We start from the raw sequence: 24,104 nt of genomic DNA, 5'->3' as shown, positions 1-24,104 counted from the left end.
GTGCATGCATTTTAATTCAAGTGACTTCTCCCCATTTTGGAAAAACGACACTACGGATGTTTCCCGTCACCGTGGGCCATTTTGAAAATTTTTATCGCTTCCCAAAGGGAGAAAAGGACGAGGTAAAAAAGCAGTCGGTGAAATTGATGACATTTATAGAAAATTACAAGAAGGGAAAGACAAAAAGGTGGGGTTACTACTCCCACCCTCGGGCCAAACGAATAAAAGTACAATTGAATCACTGCCTAAATAAATGACACTGCTGTAGTTTAATAACGCAGTTGGGCTTTTCGACCCTACCATTCATCTTAATAATACAAGTAACCAGTTCAAATAAAAGCACGTTTTTCAGGGACAAATTGAGTATTGCAACCATTTCCTCAGCTGTTATTTTGGGCCGATTTTCCAGCAAATATGGAGCTCCACCAAGAGGAGACAAGAAGAAATGGACTGTTAATTTTTTCCTATTCCATCAATATAATGTAATATATTTTACCTCTTGTGTTGGTGGGAAAACAATGTATTTTTCTCACAAAGAAAAATACAATAAATATGCTGATTAAACTTTGCACTGAGTAGGAAGGAAAAAATGAGTATTTCTTAGGTGACAACTAGTCACTAAAAATGACTGACTATAATAATATATATACACTACCATTGACAACAATATCTATCCCGCTGAATCTCAATTATTAAGCCTCAGACAAAAAAACACTACGATCTTTGTTTTCAAGTGAGTCTGTTTACTTTTGAGAAGGTTAAATGAGCAGTTGGTAACATTCATACAAAATATAGAGTTGTGCAAACAAAGCGTCAATAAACAATGCCTTCACATGCTCACTGATGCTGGCATTTTTGGAAAAATAGAACACTAAGAAATACTATGTACACATCCAAGAGCTGTACGTCAACATACTCAGCGGCGGCCATGAGCAAGAGATTGCTTGCATAGTTTAGTGCATGCAGAAGAAGCAAGTCATCATGCAACAATTTTCACATGAACCGTGATTTGTGTGAAGAAAGCGGTGATGAGGAGTCACCTCCAACGCCATATATAATTATACACTTGAGGGGCCACTTGCACAGTCTGCTGGGATCCAATGCAAATGTTTAAATCACACAACGACAGAGGCTCTTCTGCAGGAAGTTAATTGGGCAATCAACACGTAGTTTTGGTCATTCTGGCAAGTGCATACTTCTCAACACATCTCTCTTTTTTTAGCTGCTGAGCTTTTTCTCTGTGCATATAAATTACATGTCTGTGTGCTCAACCCCACAGACAAAAAAATAAATAAATAGGGGTAACTCTGGACCTGTGTTTACCCATCCAAATGACTAATTTTGCTATTTAGTTTGCGCTAAATTGCTTATTTCTTGACCTGGTAAAAGTGTCATAGGGGTTGCTTTATCAAGAGACAGAAACACCATTTTGTGCCTGGTTGGGGGCCACAAAAAATGGTCTGAATTGGGCCCTCAGGCTGCACGTTTTACATCCCTAGTTTCGGCACGGTGTGAATACAAAGTATTCTTCAATGTTTTAGTTTTTTGTAATAGAAAGCGTAACTTTTTACAGTCAAAATGACAGTTGTGCCACCATTTTTTCCACAAAAAGATCATTTCCAGACTGTGCAAGTGGACAGAACAAATGTGGCAGATTTCCATTGTATGCGTATAGATAATAAATGGCCTTTATACACCCTGTGTTCTTCTTGGGAGGAATGCTCTGAGATATTGTGGCAGTCGGAAAGCCCTGAGGCCAAAGATGGGCGCCGCAAGTAAATTGTTGGCGTCGGCCAGGTGAGTGGTTGCTCAAGGGGCTTGATGTGTGATCACAGGTAAATAAACACAAACATTTAAGAACCGTGATCTCTGACGAATGTTACCACTGACATGCTTCTTTCTTCCCCTGGTCTCAAACACACTCCATGAAGGAAGGCTTTTGCACAATAACTACATCAAGTGTATGTAAACAGCAATTAAGGTTACAGAGGTGCCTGTTACTTGAAATTACATATTATTCAGTGCTTCATAAATATTCAATTTGACTTATAAATTTACCAACTCCTGCAGTTATACAATTTCGATTAAATAGTATGATTATCTGAGGCACTGAAGTTGACACTTGGTTCCCCATAGTTAAGGAGAGGTAAAGGTTTCGGGTAATAATTCGGTTAAAAAACGGATTACGGAGTTAATGTTCAACGCTCTTCAACTCGTTTTCAGTTCCGCCCTCCCCCAAAATAAGTGCCTGCAATATTGAAGTACTATTGAAGTGGTCATTCGAGTCTCTGCAATTAAGCAACAGACACAAGGCAATCATTCCAGTAAATGAGCGACCCATGCTTATTTACAATACGCTATAGTATTCCCCGGAAATCATTACAATCCTTACAAAGTGCTTTGGTAAAACCCATTCCTTAGTCATTATAGAACAAATTGGACGGGAGGAGTTCAATATGGCAGCTGCAAACCATTGAGCACCAAAAAGAAACCCAAAAGGTGTCTATTCAATGTTAGGAGCTGCGCTAGAAGGAAAACGAGATGGTCACCTGCCCTGGCGTGGATTTCATTTGGACCTTTGGCTCGATTGAGTGGAACTGATTGGAATTTTCCTGGAGGGCATGATCTTTTTAACCGGTTCTTTCTTTGAGGGTTCTTTTGTAGTGGTGGTTTCTGAAAGTTTGGATTTGGTAGAAGGGAGGAGTGGATGTCGGCTTGCAGCAGAACCTTTGGTGGATTCTTTGTCCTTAGCTACAGAAGCTTCTGAAGTTAAATTCTGCAACTTCTTCCCGGAAGCATCTTTTGCCGGATCTCCACTGTCTTCCACATTCCCTTTCAGATCCGTAGCTCCCGCTTTCCCGCTATCTGTCGACTTACGGGCGTCTTTGGGCCTCAAGGCAGTTTTGAAGAAGGACAAGGCTTTCTCCTCAGTCTTACTGTTCCTTCGAGGAGCTTTTGATAACAGGGTGACGGATGGCGGTACCACGCTCGAGGATCGCAGACTGGTCATGGAAGAACTACTACTCGAACTTCGGGCCACGGTCCTGTTTTCCACGGCCCGTCCTGGCCTGCCCTCGGCACGACTTCCGGCACATGTCCTGGATGGAGGACCTCCATTGTTAACCTTTTTCTCTGACAAAGCGTTGGTCCGTGACGAATCCCGACTGGCACTCCTATCCGCTCCTTTAGTCCTCGCCGAAGCTGAGCTTTTATCACCACTTCCTTTGGGCGTTGTCCTTCTCGGAGGGTGCGAACTTCCCGGGGAGTTGCTCTTCCTCTGTTGGGCTGAGTCAGGGTGTAACCCCTCCTGAGTTTGGGACGAGCCCTTTTTGGAGGGGGTGGCCATTCTCGAGGAACTGGGCTTACTGGCTTTGGTTGGTCCGTCATTCTTATCCTTTGTATTGGACGTGCTGCCCTTAGCCTGAGCTCGAGTTGGTGATTTGACAACAGCCGGGGACGCAGGAGACAATGAGCTGGACGATGTCGAGGAAGCAGTGGGACGCTTTTTGGGGCTCCTTTCACTCTCCGTCCCGGTTTTTGAGCTTCGTTTGCCACCTGTATTATCTGCGGCCACATTTCTTTGCTTTTGTTCCTTTGCACTCGTCCCATGTCGAGGACTGGTTTGTTCCGCCCGGTTGACTAGATTGTTATTGTCCCCAACTTGCAACAAACTTCTAGATTCGGGCTGCGTCACAGCTTTGGAGTGGAGTTGCTCTATCAGCCGTTTACCGCTAGGATTTTGATCTAAAGATGCGAGGGCTGATTTACCTCCGATTCTAGGTGAACCGTTGAAGCAGGATGTGGAGAGATTGGTATCAACCACCTCGCCTATCATTTCCAGTGTTGGAGAGGAGGAGTGGGATTCTAAGGAGAAGCGTGAGGGAGAGTTAGAGCGTAGTTGAAGCTTGGCAGAATGAGGCCAAGAGGGCTTCTGGCCATTCTCGCTTAGAACTAGAGGACTAGCGATGGACGTTCTGGAAGAAAACGTCTGCCTTTGCATTCCTCTCACCACAGGTCGGCAGCCTGCATGTCAGAAAAATACAAATTCACTTCAAGATAAAGCACTCGTATCCTATATTTAGAAGAATTTGAAGCTTTACCGTCATCCTCGCTCCGTTCAGCAGCAAACTCTGCTGACTCCGACAACGACGCCAGAGATGTTCGTCTGGAAGAACCGGACGAGGCTTGACTGGGTGGACGGCTTCCCATTAGGCGGCTGATCCAGTGCTCACACAGGGATGAACTCGTAGATCCTAAAAGAGACACATTGAGCTTGTCAAGGTCATGGAAGCATATAGAAGTGAAAAATGTGGGTTGAGAATGTTCCAACTTACCTCCCACAGAACTGTTTGCCGACCAAGATGGAATAGTGGCACGCCTTTGGTAAAATAAGATGTAAGCAGTCTGCTTACAGACGTCTTCCTCCGATATGGGATGAACGTCGCTGTCGTCAAAGCAGTACCACTGCCCGTCAATGGAGTTCTTACACTGAGCTGGGGGTTAAGCAAAAAGGGCAGCATGAGAAAATGGATTCCATGTTAGCTGAATGGGAAGGGCAAAATGATACCTGTATAATGTCCTCCTTGCATCGTCCCATGATGGTTGCACACGGCGTAAAGGTCGTAAAGGTAATCCTCGGGATCCCGACCTAACCCATAAGGCCGTCTCCAAGGTGACCAGTGTGAGGGGAGACTCCAGCTGCTTTGGCTCCTCTTCACCATGTGTGGTGCCATGTCCATGCCTGTTAGTGGGAACTTCACCATGTTTTGCATTTTCATGCGCCGATCTCCATCCTAAAATGAGAAATTAGTGAGTTTTGTTTAAATATTTTGAACAATGTTCCCTCATTTTCTCTACCTGTCGAAATCGTTTTAGGTGAAGGATGAGGATGTCCGGCAGGGTCCATAAACTCAGCTTGATGCTACCCTGCTGTAGTTGCTTGCAGTGTGGACATCGCCAGGCGTCATCAGGTGCAAGCTGGGGAAAAAAACATATTGCCATTGATATGATAGAGCATCTTTTTTAATTATTTTAACATTATAGGTAAATTAATGAAAGCATGCAATGCAAATGTGACAAATTTATTTTATCATATGACCGACCAATCAATTTTATTTAACTACAAAAGGAAAATTATCTGGAGTACATTTGAGTGTCTATAAAATGATATAGTAGTGCCATCTAGTGATAAAATAAGGTATTTGGCACGTCAAAGCCAAAGCATGGGAAGCTGCATATTATTTTGCATCTTTCTATGTTTGGGAACAACGTTAATATTCAAAAGGTGTACATATTTATAAAATACATTTATTCATACAGTAATGTACTTCTTCAATTCATTGGTTTTAACTTTGAAGTCCAATACTTCTACTATTTTTGAATACATGTAATGTGCTTTTGATTATTTCATGGAACAAGGATATTGTATTAATGGATGGTGCATGAAATATTTCCTATTACCTGTTCCTCTTTGGTGTAGAGCTGAAAACACTGAGCAAGTGAGCAGTTCTGAGGTTGGAGGTGCTGCTCCTTCGCATGACGGACACTTTCAGCATCAGGGATGTATTCATCTTCCGTTCTTTTAAAGAGACTGTAAGAAAACCCAACATAGATTATTATTATTATTGCAAAAGTTTGGCCTCCATCAGTTTGGCCTCCAAGTCCAACTTACTAGTCTTTAGTCTCCTTGTCCCATTCCACAACAATTTTGACATGAGGTGGCCCACCAGGACCACAAGACTTGTATGCTCTGTAAATAAACAAAACAACAACATGTTCACATCCATCTGAAGTAAATTAGGAATGCTAAGCCTTACCTCTCCACAGAAGGATGGCAGAGCGGTTGTTCCTCTTGAGGAAGAAGATACGTGATCCCGACAACTCCAACCACACGTAAAGTGAAGGGCCCGACCTTTAAGAAAATATGAATATTAGTATCTTGCAGTTAATAATGACTTGGATGTACATATACCTGCACTACTGCTCCAGGACGCAAAAGATGACGCATCTTCTCCAAAATCTCCTTCTGGAGAACATCCCACGTGACGGTACGCTCCAAGTAGAGGATAAAAGGATTCCCAAATCTGTTGGATTCAAAACGCACTATTCACGAGGTCCAAGGTCAAGTGTCAAGACGCTTCTTTTCGCGAGACACACACACACCTTCGTCCTTGCTGTCCAGCACAAGCTCTATTGCACACTAACAGCACCACCTTCTCTTCCGGCCCCGTGTTCTTATTGGGGCTGAGGGGTGGCGTTGCAGGCTCCTGGATTTGCGGGGATAATCTGTTGTTGTCCGTGCTGTATTTTAAGTTATTCTGGTTGAGATTGGCATGTGGACTCCCTGTATACACAACAAAATTGTTCATTAATGAAAGTGTTTATGTGAAAAATAATGGAAATTCTCTTCCATTCCATTTATAGTCAAAATGGATTGGACAGCCATTGCCATCAATAGCAGCCCAAAAAAATGAATGTGGGTAATATGGTACACAACTATAAATGAATTGTTGTCTTACCACTTCGCTTGGAGCGGATCTGATCGGGCCTGAAGAGTTCTGGCGTTTCAAAGGCAAAGATGGAGTCGCTCTCCTGAATAATCTCCAGGTCATCCTCGTCGTCGCAGAAGGAGCGATGGAAGCCGTCATAGTACATCTCGGTCAGGACAATCTAGATGGAAAAACCTGAACTTTTAAGGTGCCGCCACTAAGGTTATTGAAATGTCGTCTTAATATTGAGGTCTGCAAGAAATCATTCCAAGTCAATTTAGAAAAATGAAGTACCTGTTGAGAAGGGATTTTAGTCTCCTGCGCCACAGCTTGTCTAAGCCTTGATACGGTACCAGACAGAGGCACGGCCACCCCGACCCGCATGCAGTGAGAGCACTTGCCCTGGTACACGACTGTTACATATAAGGGCCTGCAAAAAGAGAGATATTTTGGGGAATTATATATATATTTTTTGTCAGTATGAGTTTCCATTGTCTAAACACTTACCGAGTGTGAGGTACGGGGATTGGCAGTGAGATACAGAGGAAAGGATCAAAAGTGTTACTCTGTTTCTGGCAGTGAGGACAAGTCAGGGAGGATCTGCACACAAATGTGGATAAAAACTGAAAGAATGCATTAAAATAGTGTCATTGGAGTGACACCTAGTTGCTATCACAACAAACAAAAAAAAATATAGTAATGGATTAGCTTGCATTGACATTGTAAGATTTCAAGTGGCAGTGAAATGCACAAATTATTACTAGAATGAATGATGTGCTAGCATTTGCACACTAAAATATAACATGGACATACTACTATACTACTGTATTAAACAAAGGTAAACAGACATGAATACAATATAGACCTGTATGTCCCATGTGGTCCATTTTATGTTGTCAGTGTTTATGTGTCAACAAAATAGAAGTAGAATACTGTGCAGTGTTCAAATATAAAAGCAAACAGTAGCTGTGTGGATCTTTTACCTGTATTGTGCCTGGAAAAGCTCCTGTACAAAAGAGCCAGGCGCTGGAAGTGAGGATTCTTCAGGGGCGTTTTCGTTCTCAACTGGGGGCTAGAAAGAAAGGGGAAAATTTTGTTGTTGTTTTTTGTACTGGGAGAGTACCAGTTCAAATGGTTAGGATGCCTATGGCTGTCAGTGGCAGTTAATGAGTTGAATTCTTTTCTGACGTGTGAAAGTGTGGTGTCTGTTTACCGTCCTCGGGGGTCTGATGTCAGGATGGATGATGTTGTTGAGGTCTTCATGAACTCGATCCAGCAGCCACAGGAGGAATTCCTGAGCGTCATGCTGGGAGTTGCCCTTGAACTGAAGGGCGCTCTTTGACACCACACTCTGGAACGGCCATAGACAAACATATATTACACAACTTTCTAAAGCATCAAAGTATTCACCTTAATGGATTTGAGTAACTATGCTAAGACACAAACAGTACATATTTTGGAATGGAAGAATACATATTAATACTGTCTAACATTTCTAAATCTGGCTGGCAATGAAGGTAGGGAAGAAAAAAAATAGCCCAAAATAGGCACGCTTTGAAGAATTCAGCTTCTGTCTTTATGTAATTTGAAAAGATGATAATAGCTGAGCACAAGATGTAATATCAAGTGTGTATAAACAGCATTTAAAAGGATGAAAAGGTTGGTTACGAAAGCTGCTGAGTGGGTGTCAGTCGACATTCAAAAGCAATTCAACGCAATTGTGCTTCAACTCTGACCATAAAACCTGACCTTTTTATTTTTAATAAAGACCTTGTTTTAGCAGGGATGCTTTAGCTTTTGTCCTATAAAAAAAGAACACTACCAATTGAAACATAAAAATTGAGGTCACCCATAATTCCAGTTCGCAAAAAGCAATGCACCCTGCGATTTGCTGGCCACCAATTCAGTGTCCCATTCTTGGAGACCATAGTTGGCTGGAATAGGCTCCAGCACCCTCGCAATCCTTGGGGCAATAAGCGGCACAACTCTTGTGGGGTTAATCAGTTCAGAAAAGAAATTAATGACAGATATAAACGTGATATGAGTACAAAGGCCTACCTTGAAGTCTCTGCTATGTTGGGGTGTGTACTCAAAGGTCCAAAGAGCTCGGACCAGACCGGATAGCTGTTCTGTCACCTCTCCAGATTCCTCCTGCTGTTGCTGTTGCTGGCTGGACTTCTTCTGAACCACGACTCCAATAGATTTACTCGGCTTTGCATCAGCACCGCCGCTGGCCTCGGTCTCGCCGGCACTTGCCCCCCGGAATTGCTCCAAGGCCAGGTACTCGGCAAAGAGCTCCGTGTTACTCAAGCACTGCAGGATGGCGTTCATGAAGCAGGTGTTGCCGTGGTTCTTCAGCCCGGAGACGCCTGGCACCTTGTCGCCGAAGGGGAAGCCCCCACAATCGCTGTCGTCAGACTGGAGCGACCCGCCGGTGGTCGTGGGGACGGATGAGGCGTCGTCCTTGTCGTCTCGGGCGGCTTGCTCGTCTGTGCTGAAATGGGACAAAGTGGAAAGAGTCCGGAGAACTCTGTTCATGAAACTGCCCACAGAGCGGACCGAGCTTCTCCGGAACAGCTTCTTGCTGAAGGATTTCTTCTCCTTGTTAGTTACCACTTTGGACATTTTGGCTGCCTTTTGGTGGACAAGGCTAAATGAGTGGTCAGTATGTTCCCCTCACTGTTGGGATGTTTAAGGTTTGAACCTGGGCTGCAGATTTTCCGTCTTTGGGTTGCATGTCCTTTCTGTGGTTGCTTGGGTTATCACCAGCTTTATTCCACATTGCAAAAACATAATGGAATTAAGAAAAAGTTCTTCATTGAAGGCAAGTAGATGGTTGTTTGTTTACAAGCACCCTACATTTGGCTGGCGACCAGTCCTGGGTGAACACCACCTTTTGTAGATAAACAATTGGTCCCTATAAACAGAAAGAAGACTGTTGTGTCATTATCATAAGCATCCTTAAATGTATTGTTTTCCTATAGTAATAATAAAACGTTGGTTTACCTAAGTAGTCTCTACATTACCATCTAATGATGAAAAAAGAAAATGCATGCTATCTGTTTTAAGAGCCAGCAAAAAAGGAGGAAAAAAACACTTTCCTAAATCCTTTTTAGATCACTTGGCCGCCACCCCCACGCTGCATGATTCGCTCATGTTGTTCACAAGGCCCGGGCATGTTCCACTTAAAGAGCCGGTAGTTGAGAAAAAAAGGAGCCAACGGGCCTGCTTGCATAAAAACAAACACCATATGTTGTTAGTGATGGAGAACCGCCCTGAGCAGAGCGCTTCTCTTAAGCGCGCCTGCACATCGCGTCTCTATAACGGCTGCGAGTGAACGACACGGCTGCCCACGACATAAACATCCACGGATCCGATGTGGAGGGCGGGGGTCCCTCATCTTTTATTCAACGACGAGCGGCTCCACCCGGTCCAAAAAAGGTATCCCACCACGTCTAGTCCACGTTGAATCCTCAAATAGGCTGGCGATTTTTAATTCTTATTATGGTTTTGTTTTCCTTAATGCTCCTTGGCGTTGGTCTTCATTGTCGGCACCCCGCGATCGAGCGGTGCTCCATTGCGCGTCGCTCGTGCTTGAGCATCCCCTCGTACGGATCCACTCTTCAAATCGGTCCTCCTCCACCGTCTCCAAAGTTTTGGACGGGAGGGGGTAGGGGTTGTCACTCGGGGTGGCATTCGGAACCCCTTAATTCTCGCTCGGGAAAAGGATGGACGGTAAGGCCGTGTGCCGAGTCCATCCTCATCTGGAGGCAGCGACACTGCAGGCGGGTAGGGCGGGGACGGATGACGTCGCAGCCGAACACTGGTCCATGGTGGAGGGGAGCAGGTGGATGCTGGATGAGGATGATGCCGGATGATGCTCTCCACCAGTGTCCATATCACCACCAATCACAATCACAATGTGCTGCCAACCGATGTCAAACTATTCATAAATAGTATGATTGTCAGTCATCCACAGATCAAATATTTTTGGAGGAGAGACCTAGAGGGGGATTTGACAAACTTTGAAATACCAACAATATCACATATGCACAATATAAAAGAAATTGGAGCAGCTCAGAATGACAATACATTTTCTAACAGGAAAAAATACATCTTTCTGATCCTGAGGTGGAATATTAAATCTGACTGGCAAACTAATGGCGATTAGATTATCTGAAAATCAAATTGTCCTTAGATATGAATCCGAAATTGGTTGTCAACACCAATAGATGTTAGTTCAAGTAGCAATAACAAGATATGGTAATTTGTAAATGTTTTATATACACATTTACAGTAAACTTTAAAATAGGTTTGAAAATTGCACAATGAAAATTAATAATTGCTCATAATATTAAACTCCAGAAACATTTAGTTGGTTATCTTAAATAAAATTTGCAACTTACCATCATTATAACTAAAAGAAGGATCTGACAATTTTTAATTGCTGTTTCCTATATCCTGATTACGTAACATAATGCATTGGTGATATTCATTACAAAACCCATCACCTTAGTGGACATAGCACTGTAAATGGCTATTTAAGAGGGTCTCAAATATCCACTGAAGTTTGTTTTAGTAGTCAAGACAACGGAGGGCAGAGATGGTAGATACTAGTCGGCGAGGCATCTGTTTGGCAGTTTGTCTGTAGTCTTCTGGTTTGGCCCTCAACAGGGTGACCAGCTGCTGGAGGGTGCGAGACGGCTGCAAACCCAAAGCATCCATCACATTGCTCAAATAGTCTGGGGAGCACAAAAAGTTTGAAGAAAATGGAATGATACAGAATAAGCACTGTGATTCACATTAAACTAAATACACAGAAATAAACTATTTCAGGTGACATGGTTTATGACTCCATACATTGCATTGTATGTAGTTTAGATTTTTTTAAAAAAATTTACCGATATCTGTGGCCAGCTGCTTGGTAGAGTGCACACTCAGTTTAGGGATGAGCAGAATGGCGTCACAGTACGTCTGCATAGTTGCCCGAGCGATGGATCCCAGCCAGTAGTCAGCTGTGTTGTCTAATTCTGGAAGGTCATCACCTGGAGAAGTTTTCCAGGCTGTTTTTCAAAGTCGCCAATGAACTACAACAAAATATCCAGTAGAGAACAGTAACCTTGCTCGGGAGGAAACGGTAACTTCCCAGCATGCAACGCCAACTCTAGCGCCGGATCTTCTTGGGTCACAAAGGGTTCCAAGTGAAGTGGCAGTGACATCAAGTACTGACCGATCTGGAAGTAGTTGACACTTAGGTAAAACATCCCCATAACCTAGCAATAGGTAAAGAAAGTCCTTCTTAAAGATCAAAACTAACATTTGTAATGTACTCTTGTGGCGAAAGGCTGAATGATGGCAAGTCTTCAGCATAACTTTCTCCTAAACCTTGAGACTCTGTACTCTGTGAATAAAAAATAAAGGATAACCAGATAAGCACTCCAATTCTCCCGAATAAGAACAAGTTCCATAGAAGCTCACCTCCATCTTAGTGACGGGAGCCAGCTGGTGTTTGATTTGTAAAAAGACTGAGTCAAAGGCCAGCTGATGGGCCTGCTGGTTGAGTCGGGTCAGCGCAGCTCTTGGCTCAGCTAAGAGGTTGGAATTGCCGGCGCCTTTCTCCTGTGACAAAAAGACAAACTTGCGTTACTTTTAGTTCATATAGCTACAATCTCAACTAAAGAGCATCACACCTTTAAGGAGAAAAGCAATTCCATAAGACCGTTGTATTCTGCCGTGCTGCCCCTTTGGAGGTAGTTGTACTCCTGCCATGGATTTTTCTTCCTGTCAGCGGTGCTGGTTTCCTGGATGCCCGCTAGAGTGCGAGGACTGTACGAATCCGACAGGTACTTCCCTGCCGTGCCCATGATTCTATGGAAAGGGTTGATTAATGAAAGGGACTTTTTCCACACTGACCGTGATGATAGCAGGACTTGAAACAGACTTGTTTGACAGTTGCTGCTCAAAGGTACCGCATTGTCTCAGTAGCTCCCCACAAGTAGCAATGATTCTGAAAAGAATAAATATTAATAATAATTAAATATTTAAATAATTAATCATCCCAAACCTGACTGAGTTCTGGAAAGCAGTCCAATCCTCCTGGAAAACAGAAGAATTTGGTGTGTCCTCCAGTTTATACTTCTTCCTGATTGACTGCACTGTAGTTGAGAAGTCCGACACATACCTGGAGGAGGAAAAAAAAAACTGTCAACGCAGGCTGCAGGATCATTTTAAGAATCCAGTATCAACACTATACATGAAGGAAAATTTACTTGGTGAAGAGGGCTTTAAGAGCCGTAAGGAGACGGCACACGCCTAGCCCATCGGTCAGTTTTACACAGCGCTCCACGGCAGAATTTGCCAGGCCGAATAGCTTCCCCACTGAGTGCTTCAGCTCCTCCACACAATCAATGGCCTCTCCGTGCTCCTGAGGACAGATCATAGAATAAAGGAGGTTACATTCCCTTTAAAAAAAAAAATATGGTGCACATGCGCTTTATCGTACTGGAGCTCACCAAGGGAACAGCACTGATCTGGATGAGAAGGTGATTTTCTTCTAGCTCTCCATATTGTAACTGGTACATCTTATACGGGTCATATAGCGCACACACCAACTCATTCACCTTCAGAAGGTTATTTACACCTATAGGGAAACGACAGAGGTTACAACAGCCATTCTATTTTGCATACATATTCATCTTCTTAATATACATACCCAAGTGTGGGATCATGGCAGCCTCCAAGTTGTGTCCCAGGGTCAGCACCGTGTTGTTGAGCTCCAATAAGGTGTCGAGTCGTTCCTCTTGGGGTGCACGATCCATACACGTGTTAAGGCAAATGGGAATGGAGGGCACCATGGCGCCTAGAATTTGGATGAGTAGTACTGTCACCACTTCATGGGGGTTCTTAAACACCTGATGGATGTTAAAGTCAATGTTAACGGCAATACTTAAGTTATTTAAACTGTTTAATGTTTTTTTTTTATACCTGGCTGCACCACTGCAGCTGAGCATGCCATGTGGATAACAAATTGTCATAGAACTCTGATAGCTGCTGGTTCAGGAGAAGCTCACTCTGAGATAAGTCCTGCCACACATTCACCAACTGGGCCTGAAAGGTGTACAAACATTTTCGGAAATTTATTGGTTGCTGGTATCCATTATTGGTCATTTTTCACCATTATTGGCACTAAAACAAGATTACAAAATTGCTTTACCCACTTTATGACACTTGTAGTAGTATGCAAGGAGCTGCGGCATTCTGTCAATCTCTGAGAAGACTTTAACAAATAGTTTTGCTTGGTCTGCATGAAAAAAAGGTGAAGAATCCCCCTTAATTAATGGCTGCAAAATGCAAAACTTGTTTTCTCCCCAACTTACCAACAGACATGGAATTAAATGCTGCCACTATTTGGGGGCTTGCTAGGGCTTCCAGTCTGTTTTTAAGAGCTTCCAGGTGGACACACTTTTCAGAGTAGTCTGGTGTGTCAACCAACATGGCCAGACTATTTTGCATGCTGGTGAGTTTGGATGAGATGGCTAATAGATCCTGAAAAAGAAGAGTTTGATATTTGCTGCTGTGGCTAAATAGCACTTGAAATCAGTAATTGATTTGTTGTACTTGTGATTTGAAAATGTCCTCAATGTCTGCACTGAGTGTGCTCCATTTATCGGCCTCCTGTAGTGCTTCTGATGCCATCTGCATTCGACTCTTCACTTGATCGATCTCCACCAGAACCTGGAGAAGCATTGGCAAATAATTAGAACACTTTTAAAGTCTGCAGAATTGTGGACTATTTTTTCCATTCTACATCAGGCATTCATCAAGGATCAAGTGGGGACTTGCATTATATTTTGCATGTCAACACACCTGCATGGATTGCACCGTATCTTGTTCAAACTTCTTGATGTCCTCTTTTACCAGAACCATTTGCTCCTTAAGGAAAGACGCTTCCTGCTTTAGTGACTCCACATCCCTCAGTACTCTGGGCATATTCTGCAGGGCCTGGTTACTGGTCTCTACACAAATAAAAGATAAGATTGCACTTTGAGGAATATGCAAAACAAAGGAGTAGGGAAATTAGGCGGAAAACACGACAGACAAGTGAAGATATGCAATATACAGACCCTCGATTGCATTGTTGACTTCCTGGATGAAAAGCTGCAGCTTCATCACCAACGTCGCAGCATGCGTATCCACTTTCCCGGGTGCATCGTTCTGCACTACCTTAAATGCACCATTCACCCAGTCTTTCACGTCAAAATCGTCGTCTAGAAATTTGGAGTAATCCATTCTCTGATTTCGGATTGTTCATTCACTCGATTTGAATTAAATGTCATCGAACCATAGCTAACGCGCGACAGCTAGTTTTTGCCTAATAATGGTTTTGATACAAATATAAAATAAATCGCCCAAGAGAATGAGATGATCATAACAACCAGATATAGTTCCAACAAGGCGATGGCCTCCTCCAGAGTTATTTAGATGTCAAAAAGTGTTAGAGAAAGGAAACGGCTTGAGACATTGCACATACTGCAGAGGCTGTAGTAGTAATAGTGACAACAGTTTCCGGCATGTACGGGTTTATTTACCTTCCCTTAGAAACAAAACCACTGACGGCACAGTCCTAAGTAAATGTCTAGTTTCTAACATTTGATGACAACAACATTCTTTAAATAAAACAAGATCAACACAAACAGGGAGGAGAGAAAGACAGTGAAAGTTCAGTAATGCATGCGGGCGGACGTCATCTTTTGTTGGCCATTCTGTATCAGTGCTATCCAACTATATTGAGTTGTCAATTTTTAAACTGATTTTCAAATTGTCAAATATGTGGAAAACCAACCGTGTATACATATACTTTTGAAAAGATTTAACATTTTTCAACATGCATACCTAGTCAGAATACTGAGTCATAAATATAGACACAAATCAATCAATGCCTCTTAAATTTCAATAATTTGTCAGTTCCTTTATTTATTTTTAAAATGTGTGGGGTTTTTCTTGTTAAAAATGAAGTCAATCAAATAAAGACACCAATATCCAATTATGAGTTAGTATATCACAATTAAACTGACTAATGAGCTTTATGTGGAGGCATCATCTCCCTCTTCAAACTCTATAATTTCCTTTAAACCTTGAAAACAAAAGTAATGTGAGTTCCCATAGAGAGGTGGCTTGTTAGGACACATGCCAACAACTTCTGGTTTGAGTGATGCAAAAGGGTTGGCCCCACTTGCTTTCATATCCATCTCCAACTCCAGCAAAATCTGCAATGAATAGGTCATCTCTGCCTCACTGCGAATAAAGAGACAAGAAGCTTATCACGATGAAAATAGGAAGAAAATAACAATTCAAATGCTCACTTCAAAGCAGTAAAAAGAGAAGGAATTTCATAGTCCCGTAGAAGTAGAAGAGTGGGAAGCCAACCTTGGTCCAACCCCTGACTTGCATCAAATCCTAGACAATACAAAACGATAGTTAAACTAAAAAAAATCAACTTGTTAAATTAAATAGTATAACTTTTTCTCACCAGGATGAAATCCAACCACCAGATCAGGCTTGGCTGCTTCCTCTTTCTCAACCACTTCTTCCCAGAATTGATGGTAGAGGCCCTCATAGGCACTAATATAGACCCTCTGCCTAGGCCCAAAGGATCTCAGTGGAGGCCTTGTGATGGGCCCCTTCATCAAATCTAGTCCCACCATTACAATTTCTATTCCCTGGTGACCCGGGAACATCTTATTTAGCTCATCGTAATCTGTCAATTTTGCCCTAAGAGTCTCGTTCTGGCCAGCTCCCACCAAGTGGATGGTGAGAGGTTTGGAATATGGATTCAGGCCAAACAGCCTCATTCCCCAGGCAATGGTAAGAGGTTTGGAAAAGAACTCACTGCAAACCCTCCAGATGGACTCTGTCAAGTCTTTATTTTCAGGTCGAGTCCTGCTTGCGTCGTTCCACAATTTCTCCATGTTTAATCCTGTCAAAATGGGGTCCAGACAATGGGCAAGATCACCCTGCATGGCCAGCCAGTCTTCCCAGTTCTTAATTTCGGACTCTGGCTTTGACCATTTGTTTGTGGGGAATGGAAGATCTCCTGAAGGGTCATTTTAAAGAATCCAGTCATTTAAAATGTCACTCTACACTTCACCCAGTGCTCCTTAATACAATCTATGTCATCCATGCATGTTTCTTCAAACATGGACATACACAAAATACTTTTTTTTGTTATGAGATATTCTTACTTACACACCTTTGTACACAAGCCATTCAACTACCCTGTCCATGGCAGCGAGACGCAGTTGTGGGCAAAACCTTTTGTGTTTACTCCAGTCGACCTTTTGACAGTCCTTGCAGCAGTAATAAGCATTTAAGCATCTGCAAAATCAAAATTTTATTATTGAGTTCAGTGAGGCTGACATGTTAGATTTGATTTTTGTGGACCTGGAACAGCGCTTCAGACTTTGAGGGTTTGCCAGCTGATTTGAGCTCTTCTCACAATGCGCACAGACTTTAAAAGATTCCTCCATCTTTTCAAACATCTCCTTTTGGGAACGGAATGCCTTGGGTGCATCTGTCCGTGCGGGTAGTCTGGAAAAGGATGGGACAAAAAAAATATGCATCAGGAGGTTTGCATGCTTGTTGGACATCATCTTCCATCATACTGTCATTTGCATTTGTGAGGTGAAATTGCATGCATTCGTCATTTGACAAACATCACCATATACTGCTTTAGCTATTTTTAACCCCACATAAAATTGTTATTCACATATCCTAACACGGATTGCTTGACAACCCGGTCAAAAAAGATCTACGGAAAATAAATTAGCGAATAGTATGGAATATGTATTGCTGAAGTTGGAAAACAGTCAAATCATAGTCAAACTGTCATTCAAGCATGATTGGTTTGTACTCTGACACCGTGAGTATAATGTTGAAGAAGTGCCCCCCTACCTAAGTTTGTTCTTTTCTAATACACGCAAAAAAATTGCCTTGAAAGATGAACATACCTCTTTTCCTCTGCCATTTTGGAGCTTTGTTTTTAAGTTAATGGTAGTCTTCCGTCTTGCTCTCTTTCGACAGCAAAGGGCAGAACTTTAAAACACCTGTTCTTTTCCATCAAGATTTGACACAGAAAAACACACCACTACGCCCTACACACGCTACAAAAATATGCCATGACCTTATGTTCCAAAAGTTATTGTAAAACTAAAATCATTTGAATTTACACTCATAACAACAGGTCGTTTTATATTCATATAAATTCGAATTAGAATTGGTACTGAAGTCGACGGGTACTGACATAATAGACCCACTGGAGGGCAGTGTCACAAAGAAGACAACCAGCACCGGTTCATTTGGACAGCGACTCCAAACAGAAAAACAAATGTCAAGTGAGCAACAAAGCAAAAGGGGAAAATATTATGATTTGAGTATCACTGTTTATTAGAAAAGCATTCATTGTTTTACCTCTACAACCTCTGGGTAATTCTTCTGCTGCGCCACTCTGCTGTAAATGCCATTTGTGAAAAAAATAAATACAAATAAGCTTTAATACTATAAGGGAATTAGAAAGGGAAGATTTTTATAACTATAAGGCACACTAGAATAATTTGAAAGTGATTCGTCCATCCTCTGTATATGATCCTTTAGTTGATTGCCTCAAACTCTTGCTGTGGCTTCAATCCATGGAAGGCGATATAGTGAGAATTACAGTACACCGGTGGTTTGTTGGGGCAGGCCTGCACCTGCTCTGGCTTCTGTGACGAGAACGGATTGGCCCCACTCTCTTTGATATCCATCTCCAACTCTAAGAGGATCTGCAGCGAGTATGTGAGCTCCATGTCGCTGTTATAACCAAAAATGTGCTTTAAAATATGAAACCACATACCCAATCTGGAGCAATACATCAATTAATGAAGCAATGATCCAATCAAATTGACCCAAGATGGAGATTTTCTGTCATTCAAAGTCTTCATTTGATGATTGTATGTGATACAAATGTATGAATTTAGATGACTAACCTGTACAGAGTGAAGTAGGAAGGGATGTTGTAGTCTCGGAGCAGCAGAAGGGTGGGGAGCCAACCCTCCACCAGACCCTGGTTGGCATGGAAACCTGCAAGATGATGACTAATTAGCACACTAATAAGAAAATACTACTAATGAGTGTTAAAGGCTTCTCAAATGTTAAACTAAATTCCTGTCTAAGAGTTAAATATCTGAAAAAAAACACACAATTCCATCCAGTAGAATTCAGATAGTAATAAAAGGGCCCAGCAATGTATTTTACCCCACTGGGTGCAAATCCAATCTGGCCTGTTGACACTCCTTTTGAGAAGTGAGATCAAGAATGGGGGTCTCAACTTGCCCAACAGATCACACATCCTCACATTAGCCTCCAGTTGTCACTTTAACTCTGATGTTGACTTATTGGTCGTATGAATAGCTCATCCTTCACAGGGTTTCGATCCCCACTAGAAATCAAACGCTTTGGTAAATCCACCCCAGTTTATCCGTCCTCCAGCGGGCTATGTCGCCTCTTGGTCTGTTGATGGGGTCTTATATGTTAAGGCTGGATATTAGCTGACAATGGGGGGCCACACCCATAGGAAATATGAGTGTAGCCAATTGAACAAATTCATTTAAGCTTCAGCTGTCCTACAATGCCCCAGGTTAGCACTTCCCATCATGATAAAGTATTAAGCAAGGATTTCATGTTTCAACCCCTCGGGAAGATGAAGCACACTCTGGCTATTAATTGCAATAATTATGTGGCACTAATGAGAATTTGGCCTTTACGCAGGATAAAGATTTAGATTAGCTCAGGGGAATGTCTTTTAGAGATTTTCTGATACAATTAGGTCTAATTAAACGGGAGAGTTTACTGAGGTTTGTGCAGTGTACAGTGTTTATACTGCATATTTTACTTTTAAATGTCATATCTCATGCAGTGTTTGCACGTGATCAGCCTTGTTTAGTTTAGTCTCGGATGCTTTGTATGGTTGATTTGACTTTGCAATATAATATAAAATGGATGCATTTTATAGTGCAACCTTGTTTATTTCTGCATTATAACCTGCCAGTACATAAATTTAATCAGGATTGCATTTTAAAGTCACTCGAGTTATTAAGTCTATCTATTTAGTATACAATAATATGCATTGCGATAATTTAAAGAATTTATTTATTTGGGTTTTGACCAAGCTTGTGTCTCAAATAAACTTGTCCCTATTACTTTTAATTCAAAACCCACAAACTCTTTTAATGTGTTTTTTTTACCTTTTTAAATTAACAATGAAAATTAATATCTAACACAACTTCCCATCCAGAATTATGTATCAGGGTTCTCATACACTTGTTTGCCTCCTCTCACTAAAGCTAAGTCATAATGTCTTTTGGGCCAGTTGATCTACTTCTCTTGAGCAGTTTACTCAGCGCATGATGGATTCTGATGGTATATTTAGAAGGCGCCACGTGGTGATAAGTGAGCCGCCGGGGGGTGGAGGTTATGGGTGCAGCCAGGTCGGGCTTTGTCTGCTGCTTGGTGGGTTAAAGGGTCGCACTACAGACTGCTGGTGCAATCTCATATAGGATGTGTGAGTGTATACTGCCACTTTTATGAGCTGACACTGTGTGGGTGACCATTGCATTCTTATATATTTTTTTGTCATCTTTGTTCATCTAATAAATGCATAGGTGAAGGTGAATGCTGTACATTTTACATGTTAACAATGTTTTTATGACTGTTTTTTTTCAAGTGAAAAATGTTTCTCAACTGTTCCTATGATAATAAAATACATCAATGATGAATAACAAAGGAAGGTGGAATTGCTTCATTTACGACTTAAAGTGTGGGCTGGGTTAATACGCCCCGTGCTTTCTAACAGGTCATATAGCGGACGTTATATCGTGAGCCAGGAAAAGCGTATTTCCAGCTGTTCCCATTAATGACCGGCAATCCTAATAAAAGCCAGGGCCTAATGAACAAAGCAGGTTGAGCAAGATAAACATCTAATTTGCTCTATTCTATAAAAGATGGGAGGATAAGTGGAGAGAATATATTGTTTTTGACCTCTACTCGTTATTGCCAAGGTGAATATTTCATTTTATGAGTTATAAACTGCAGATACCTTGAGATGATTAAAGAGATATTAGCTAAAATGTACTTGATTTTGTTACTTTCAAGCAGAATTAATCAAACCTTTTTGAATTTCCAATGTTAAAACCCCAAAAATAATTATGCTAAAATGAATTTTATTAACTTGGCAGTCCCCTGTAACCTTTCTTTTTTATTTTCCTAAATCATTTTGATTAAATGTCTCTTCCTTGCAAAATATAGATGCATTTTTTTGGGTGAGTTAACATACCCGGATGAAATCCAATCACCAGATCCGGTTTGGCAGCATCCTCCTTCTCGACCACCTCCTCCCAGAACTGATGGTATAGACCTTTATAGGCACTGATGTAGACCTTCTTCCTGGGCCCAAAGGCTCTAAGAGGGGGCCTCATGATGGGGCCCGCTACCACCTCCGGTCCCACCATGACCACTTCAATACCCTGATGTCCCGGAAACATGTTGTTGAGCTGGTCATAGTCCGTCAGTCTTGCCCCCATTGTCTCATTATGGGAGGCCCCCGCAATGTGGATTGTGAGCGGTTTAGCGTGAGGGTCCAGCTTATAGTGCCGCACAGCCAAGCCCACCGTGAGGACACGGGAGAGAAACTCGCTCTGAATGCGCCATACGGACTCCTGCAGGTCATTGTCGCCTGGCCTAGGCCGGCTGACGTTCTTCCACAAGACCTGCATGTTGGAGCAGGTCAGAATAGATGCCAGACGAGGTCTAAGTGGGTCCTCGTGTTGTGAGAGCCAGTCCTCCCATGTATTTAGTTCAACAGCTGGATTGGACCAATTCTCAGCAGGGATTGGAAGGTCTCCTGTAAGGGTGAAGTTGTTATGGAAACATTATAAGATGCAATAATAATTTGGCGTGAAAATATGCACTCACCAGTGAACACCAGCCACTCTACAAGCCTGTCAATGGCCACCAATCGCAACATCTTGCAGAATTTTTTATGGTGAGGCCAGTCCTTTACCTGACAGTCTTTGGAGCAGTAGTACACGTTTAAACACCTGTCAGGGTGAATTGGGATAAACAACAAGCCAGCTGTCTCAGTCAGAAGGAAGAGCACTTTCATGTATAAAATAGGATAAATTAGCTCAGCCACACTTACAATTAAAACACTCTCACACTTGTGAAATGCTCTAAAAGAATAAATTATTATTATTACATTTTTGCCTTAGTTGTATATTTAACTTCACCAGGCCTTGGTTAAGGCTTTTGCTCAGAATAAGTGCAAACAATACTCGGGCACTCTGGTTGACTGCGGTGTAATAGAATATCGCATGCCTCACATGACATACACAAATTACAGTAGTATATAGAAAATAGATAAGAGGCCAGACCATGGGGGTTTTGTTTGTGTCAGGAAATAATATTAGCTTAAATGGTTCTTTTCCTTTATGTTTCTACATCCTCAAAGGTCCCATGATTTATATCTACTAACATCCACACAACCAAAGCATCTCAAATTCCACTAAAGTGGCTAGTGTGACTCAAAATCAGCTTTGGTTATGGTAAACTTTTCTAATTTTGCAATAATGATATTTAAATAATATAGAGGTTTAAACATTAGTAATGTTAATATGTTGCTGCACTGATGGAGAAAGTAGATTTATTGCATATCAGCAAATGACCATTAACCATCAGCTGCTAACAATAATTACCTTGGAGAGAGGCAGAAGCAGCTGAGAATTTTTGTGTGTGTATGTGTGTGTAAGTGTGTGTGTGCCTGTGGGAGACTCGTAGGAGGTTAGGTATTATTATAGAGATCAATTCACTTGGAACATTTTTTTTCTCCAATTATGAACAAGAGTTGAATTTTAAACTGAGAACGAAATCATGTAGAAGCTAAAAGACTGAAAGACAAGCAGTGCTTGTACATTGAAGCAACCTAAACCATAAACTCTTGCTATTTAAAAAAGTTTACAACTATCACAAATTATGATCCCAAAACCAGTCTAAAAATAAATGACTTGGCAAGGTGCAATAATTTTACTTGATACCTAATATGTGATTATGAGTATTAATAGTTTAATAGTAATGTATTTGCGTCTTAGTGGCACAGTTAAGTTAATTCTGGTGGTTTATTTGGGATTTAGCAGATACTTAGTGTACATTTAGTTTTTGTCAGTGTCTACAAAGCACAAAAAATGAACCTTTATGCGAGTGTGAACTTCTTTTGGTATCCTGGCTGGCCTGTAAATAATTTATGCCGGTAATGTCAGAGAGCAGAATTTTTTTACATAAGGACACCAAATAGCATACTAATCTATCAACACAATGAATTTGACGCGATCAGATTGTGACAAGTTGTTGCTCTAAATTGTAGACATAAAAAGAAAGCCGCACAGTATGATATGGGGACATTACGACATTAGATCCATCCCGGAGTGTGTTTTATGGGCTGTCGAGTTCCATGGAGATGATTCACAGTCAGAAGGTCTTAGTTATATTTACACCTGGATAGCTTCCACTTTTTTTCAGTGTGAAGCCAACGGTTTTCACTCGACTTTTACTCATGTTTTAACCTAATATGTGGTGATGGAAGCCACAGTTCTCAAAATGAGCTCACTTGAATCTCAAGAGTTTAAGTCAGCAAAATATGTGCATTATTTTTTTTGTTTAAAACAACATACACTTCATCTATTCAACCCAATGTTGTACTAACTTGACACAGCGTTTCAAAGGTCCCCCTTCACCGACATTTTCTGGAAGTTTGTTGCAGCCAGTACAGAATTGGAAGGTCTCCTCCATCTTCTGGAACATCTCCTTATAGTTACGGAAAGCTATTCCTTTTGTTTTGCCTTCCAGGGCAGCCCTGGAAGTGATCAATATCCAACATTTTCATTAAAAAATTCTGGTGCTTCACTTTCTGGGGGTTTTAAGAGTACCTGTACTGTTCATAGTTGTTCAAGTTGAGCTTGGACAGGATCCTCTTGGACAGACCAGGGACGTTAGAGTCCAGAGAGTAGAAGCCAGACTGGTCAGAGAAGACGCTATCGTTGCTTGGAGAGTAGGATTGAGGGAGTGCTGGGATCAGGGATGCCATGTTTGTTTTCTCTAAAAGAAAATAATTAAAATTATTTGTTTATCTAAAACAAACTTCTCGTGCCAGTATTTTTTATTCAACACTTCTGCAAAATGAATGATCTCATAGTAGTTCAGGAATGCAGAACATTAGTGTCACTTAGTCCCCCACATGCTCATAATTTGAGCGTAAAACACAGTCGTTGAGATGCTCCATATCAACAATGGAGTAGTCCTTGGCAATATTTCACCCAAGCCTTATTGCATTTTCAGCTGTCCAGAGATACTATATCACAGCATGAGAGAAAAATATGAAGTGTCATACCTCTCAGTGGCGGCCAAACAGCAATTTCCTCAGGATAGTTTCCTTTCCCTTCTTCACTTCAGGATTGTAAGTGATTGACAGCTCCTCATGGGGGGTTCATCCTCTCATTTACCCTGGTGGGGGGTTTAAAAATGGGAGTGGAGACA

The 24,104-nt window shown here is 41.8% G+C and overlaps 4 protein-coding genes across 4 annotated transcripts; all 4 read right to left on the bottom strand.

Annotated features, from left to right (window-relative positions):
- Positions 1-745: 745 nt before the first annotated feature.
- On the bottom strand, positions 746-10,434 carry LOC144211735 (ubiquitin carboxyl-terminal hydrolase 31-like). The gene is made up of 17 exons (XM_077739167.1): positions 9,495-10,434; positions 8,547-9,405; positions 7,702-7,839; positions 7,472-7,560; positions 6,996-7,088; positions 6,783-6,918; positions 6,519-6,669; positions 6,163-6,343; positions 5,972-6,083; positions 5,817-5,911; positions 5,672-5,749; positions 5,461-5,590; positions 4,858-4,977; positions 4,568-4,793; positions 4,335-4,493; positions 4,101-4,253; positions 746-4,023 (listed from the first exon to the last, which is right to left on the bottom strand). The coding sequence occupies exons 2-17, from the start codon at positions 9,111-9,113 to the stop codon at positions 2,567-2,569; spliced, it is 3,885 nt and encodes a 1,294-aa protein (XP_077595293.1). The 5' UTR covers positions 9,114-9,405; positions 9,495-10,434; the 3' UTR covers positions 746-2,566.
- A 318-nt stretch (positions 10,435-10,752) lies between these two features.
- Positions 10,753-15,192, bottom strand: cog7 (component of oligomeric golgi complex 7). Its single transcript, XM_077739737.1, has 17 exons — positions 14,612-15,192; positions 14,355-14,503; positions 14,106-14,222; positions 13,865-14,033; positions 13,706-13,788; positions 13,473-13,595; positions 13,201-13,399; positions 13,001-13,128; positions 12,758-12,912; positions 12,553-12,669; positions 12,430-12,495; positions 12,179-12,356; positions 11,967-12,107; positions 11,806-11,889; positions 11,608-11,722; positions 11,390-11,533; positions 10,753-11,230 (listed from the first exon to the last, which is right to left on the bottom strand). Exons 1-17 carry the CDS (start codon positions 14,775-14,777, stop codon positions 11,064-11,066), a joined length of 2,301 nt encoding a protein of 766 aa, XP_077595863.1. The 5' UTR covers positions 14,778-15,192; the 3' UTR covers positions 10,753-11,063.
- A 300-nt stretch (positions 15,193-15,492) lies between these two features.
- Positions 15,493-17,511, bottom strand: LOC144211979 (putative protein MSS51 homolog, mitochondrial). Its single transcript, XM_077739555.1, has 6 exons — positions 17,495-17,511; positions 16,929-17,075; positions 16,738-16,862; positions 16,018-16,581; positions 15,851-15,944; positions 15,493-15,782 (listed from the first exon to the last, which is right to left on the bottom strand). Exons 1-6 carry the CDS (start codon positions 17,509-17,511, stop codon positions 15,572-15,574), a joined length of 1,158 nt encoding a protein of 385 aa, XP_077595681.1. The 3' UTR covers positions 15,493-15,571.
- Positions 17,512-17,977: 466 nt separating this feature from the next.
- Positions 17,978-24,028, bottom strand: LOC144211733 (putative protein MSS51 homolog, mitochondrial). Its single transcript, XM_077739165.1, has 7 exons — positions 23,959-24,028; positions 23,498-23,666; positions 23,275-23,424; positions 21,492-21,616; positions 20,854-21,420; positions 18,509-18,602; positions 17,978-18,332 (listed from the first exon to the last, which is right to left on the bottom strand). Exons 2-7 carry the CDS (start codon positions 23,653-23,655, stop codon positions 18,134-18,136), a joined length of 1,293 nt encoding a protein of 430 aa, XP_077595291.1. The 5' UTR covers positions 23,656-23,666; positions 23,959-24,028; the 3' UTR covers positions 17,978-18,133.
- Between the last annotated feature and the right edge of the window lie 76 nt (positions 24,029-24,104).

Source organism: Stigmatopora nigra, chromosome 18 (assembly GCF_051989575.1).
Source record: "Stigmatopora nigra isolate UIUO_SnigA chromosome 18, RoL_Snig_1.1, whole genome shotgun sequence".
NCBI lineage: Eukaryota > Metazoa > Chordata > Actinopteri > Syngnathiformes > Syngnathidae > Stigmatopora > Stigmatopora nigra.
This window is presented reverse-complemented; position numbering and strand designations above follow the sequence as displayed.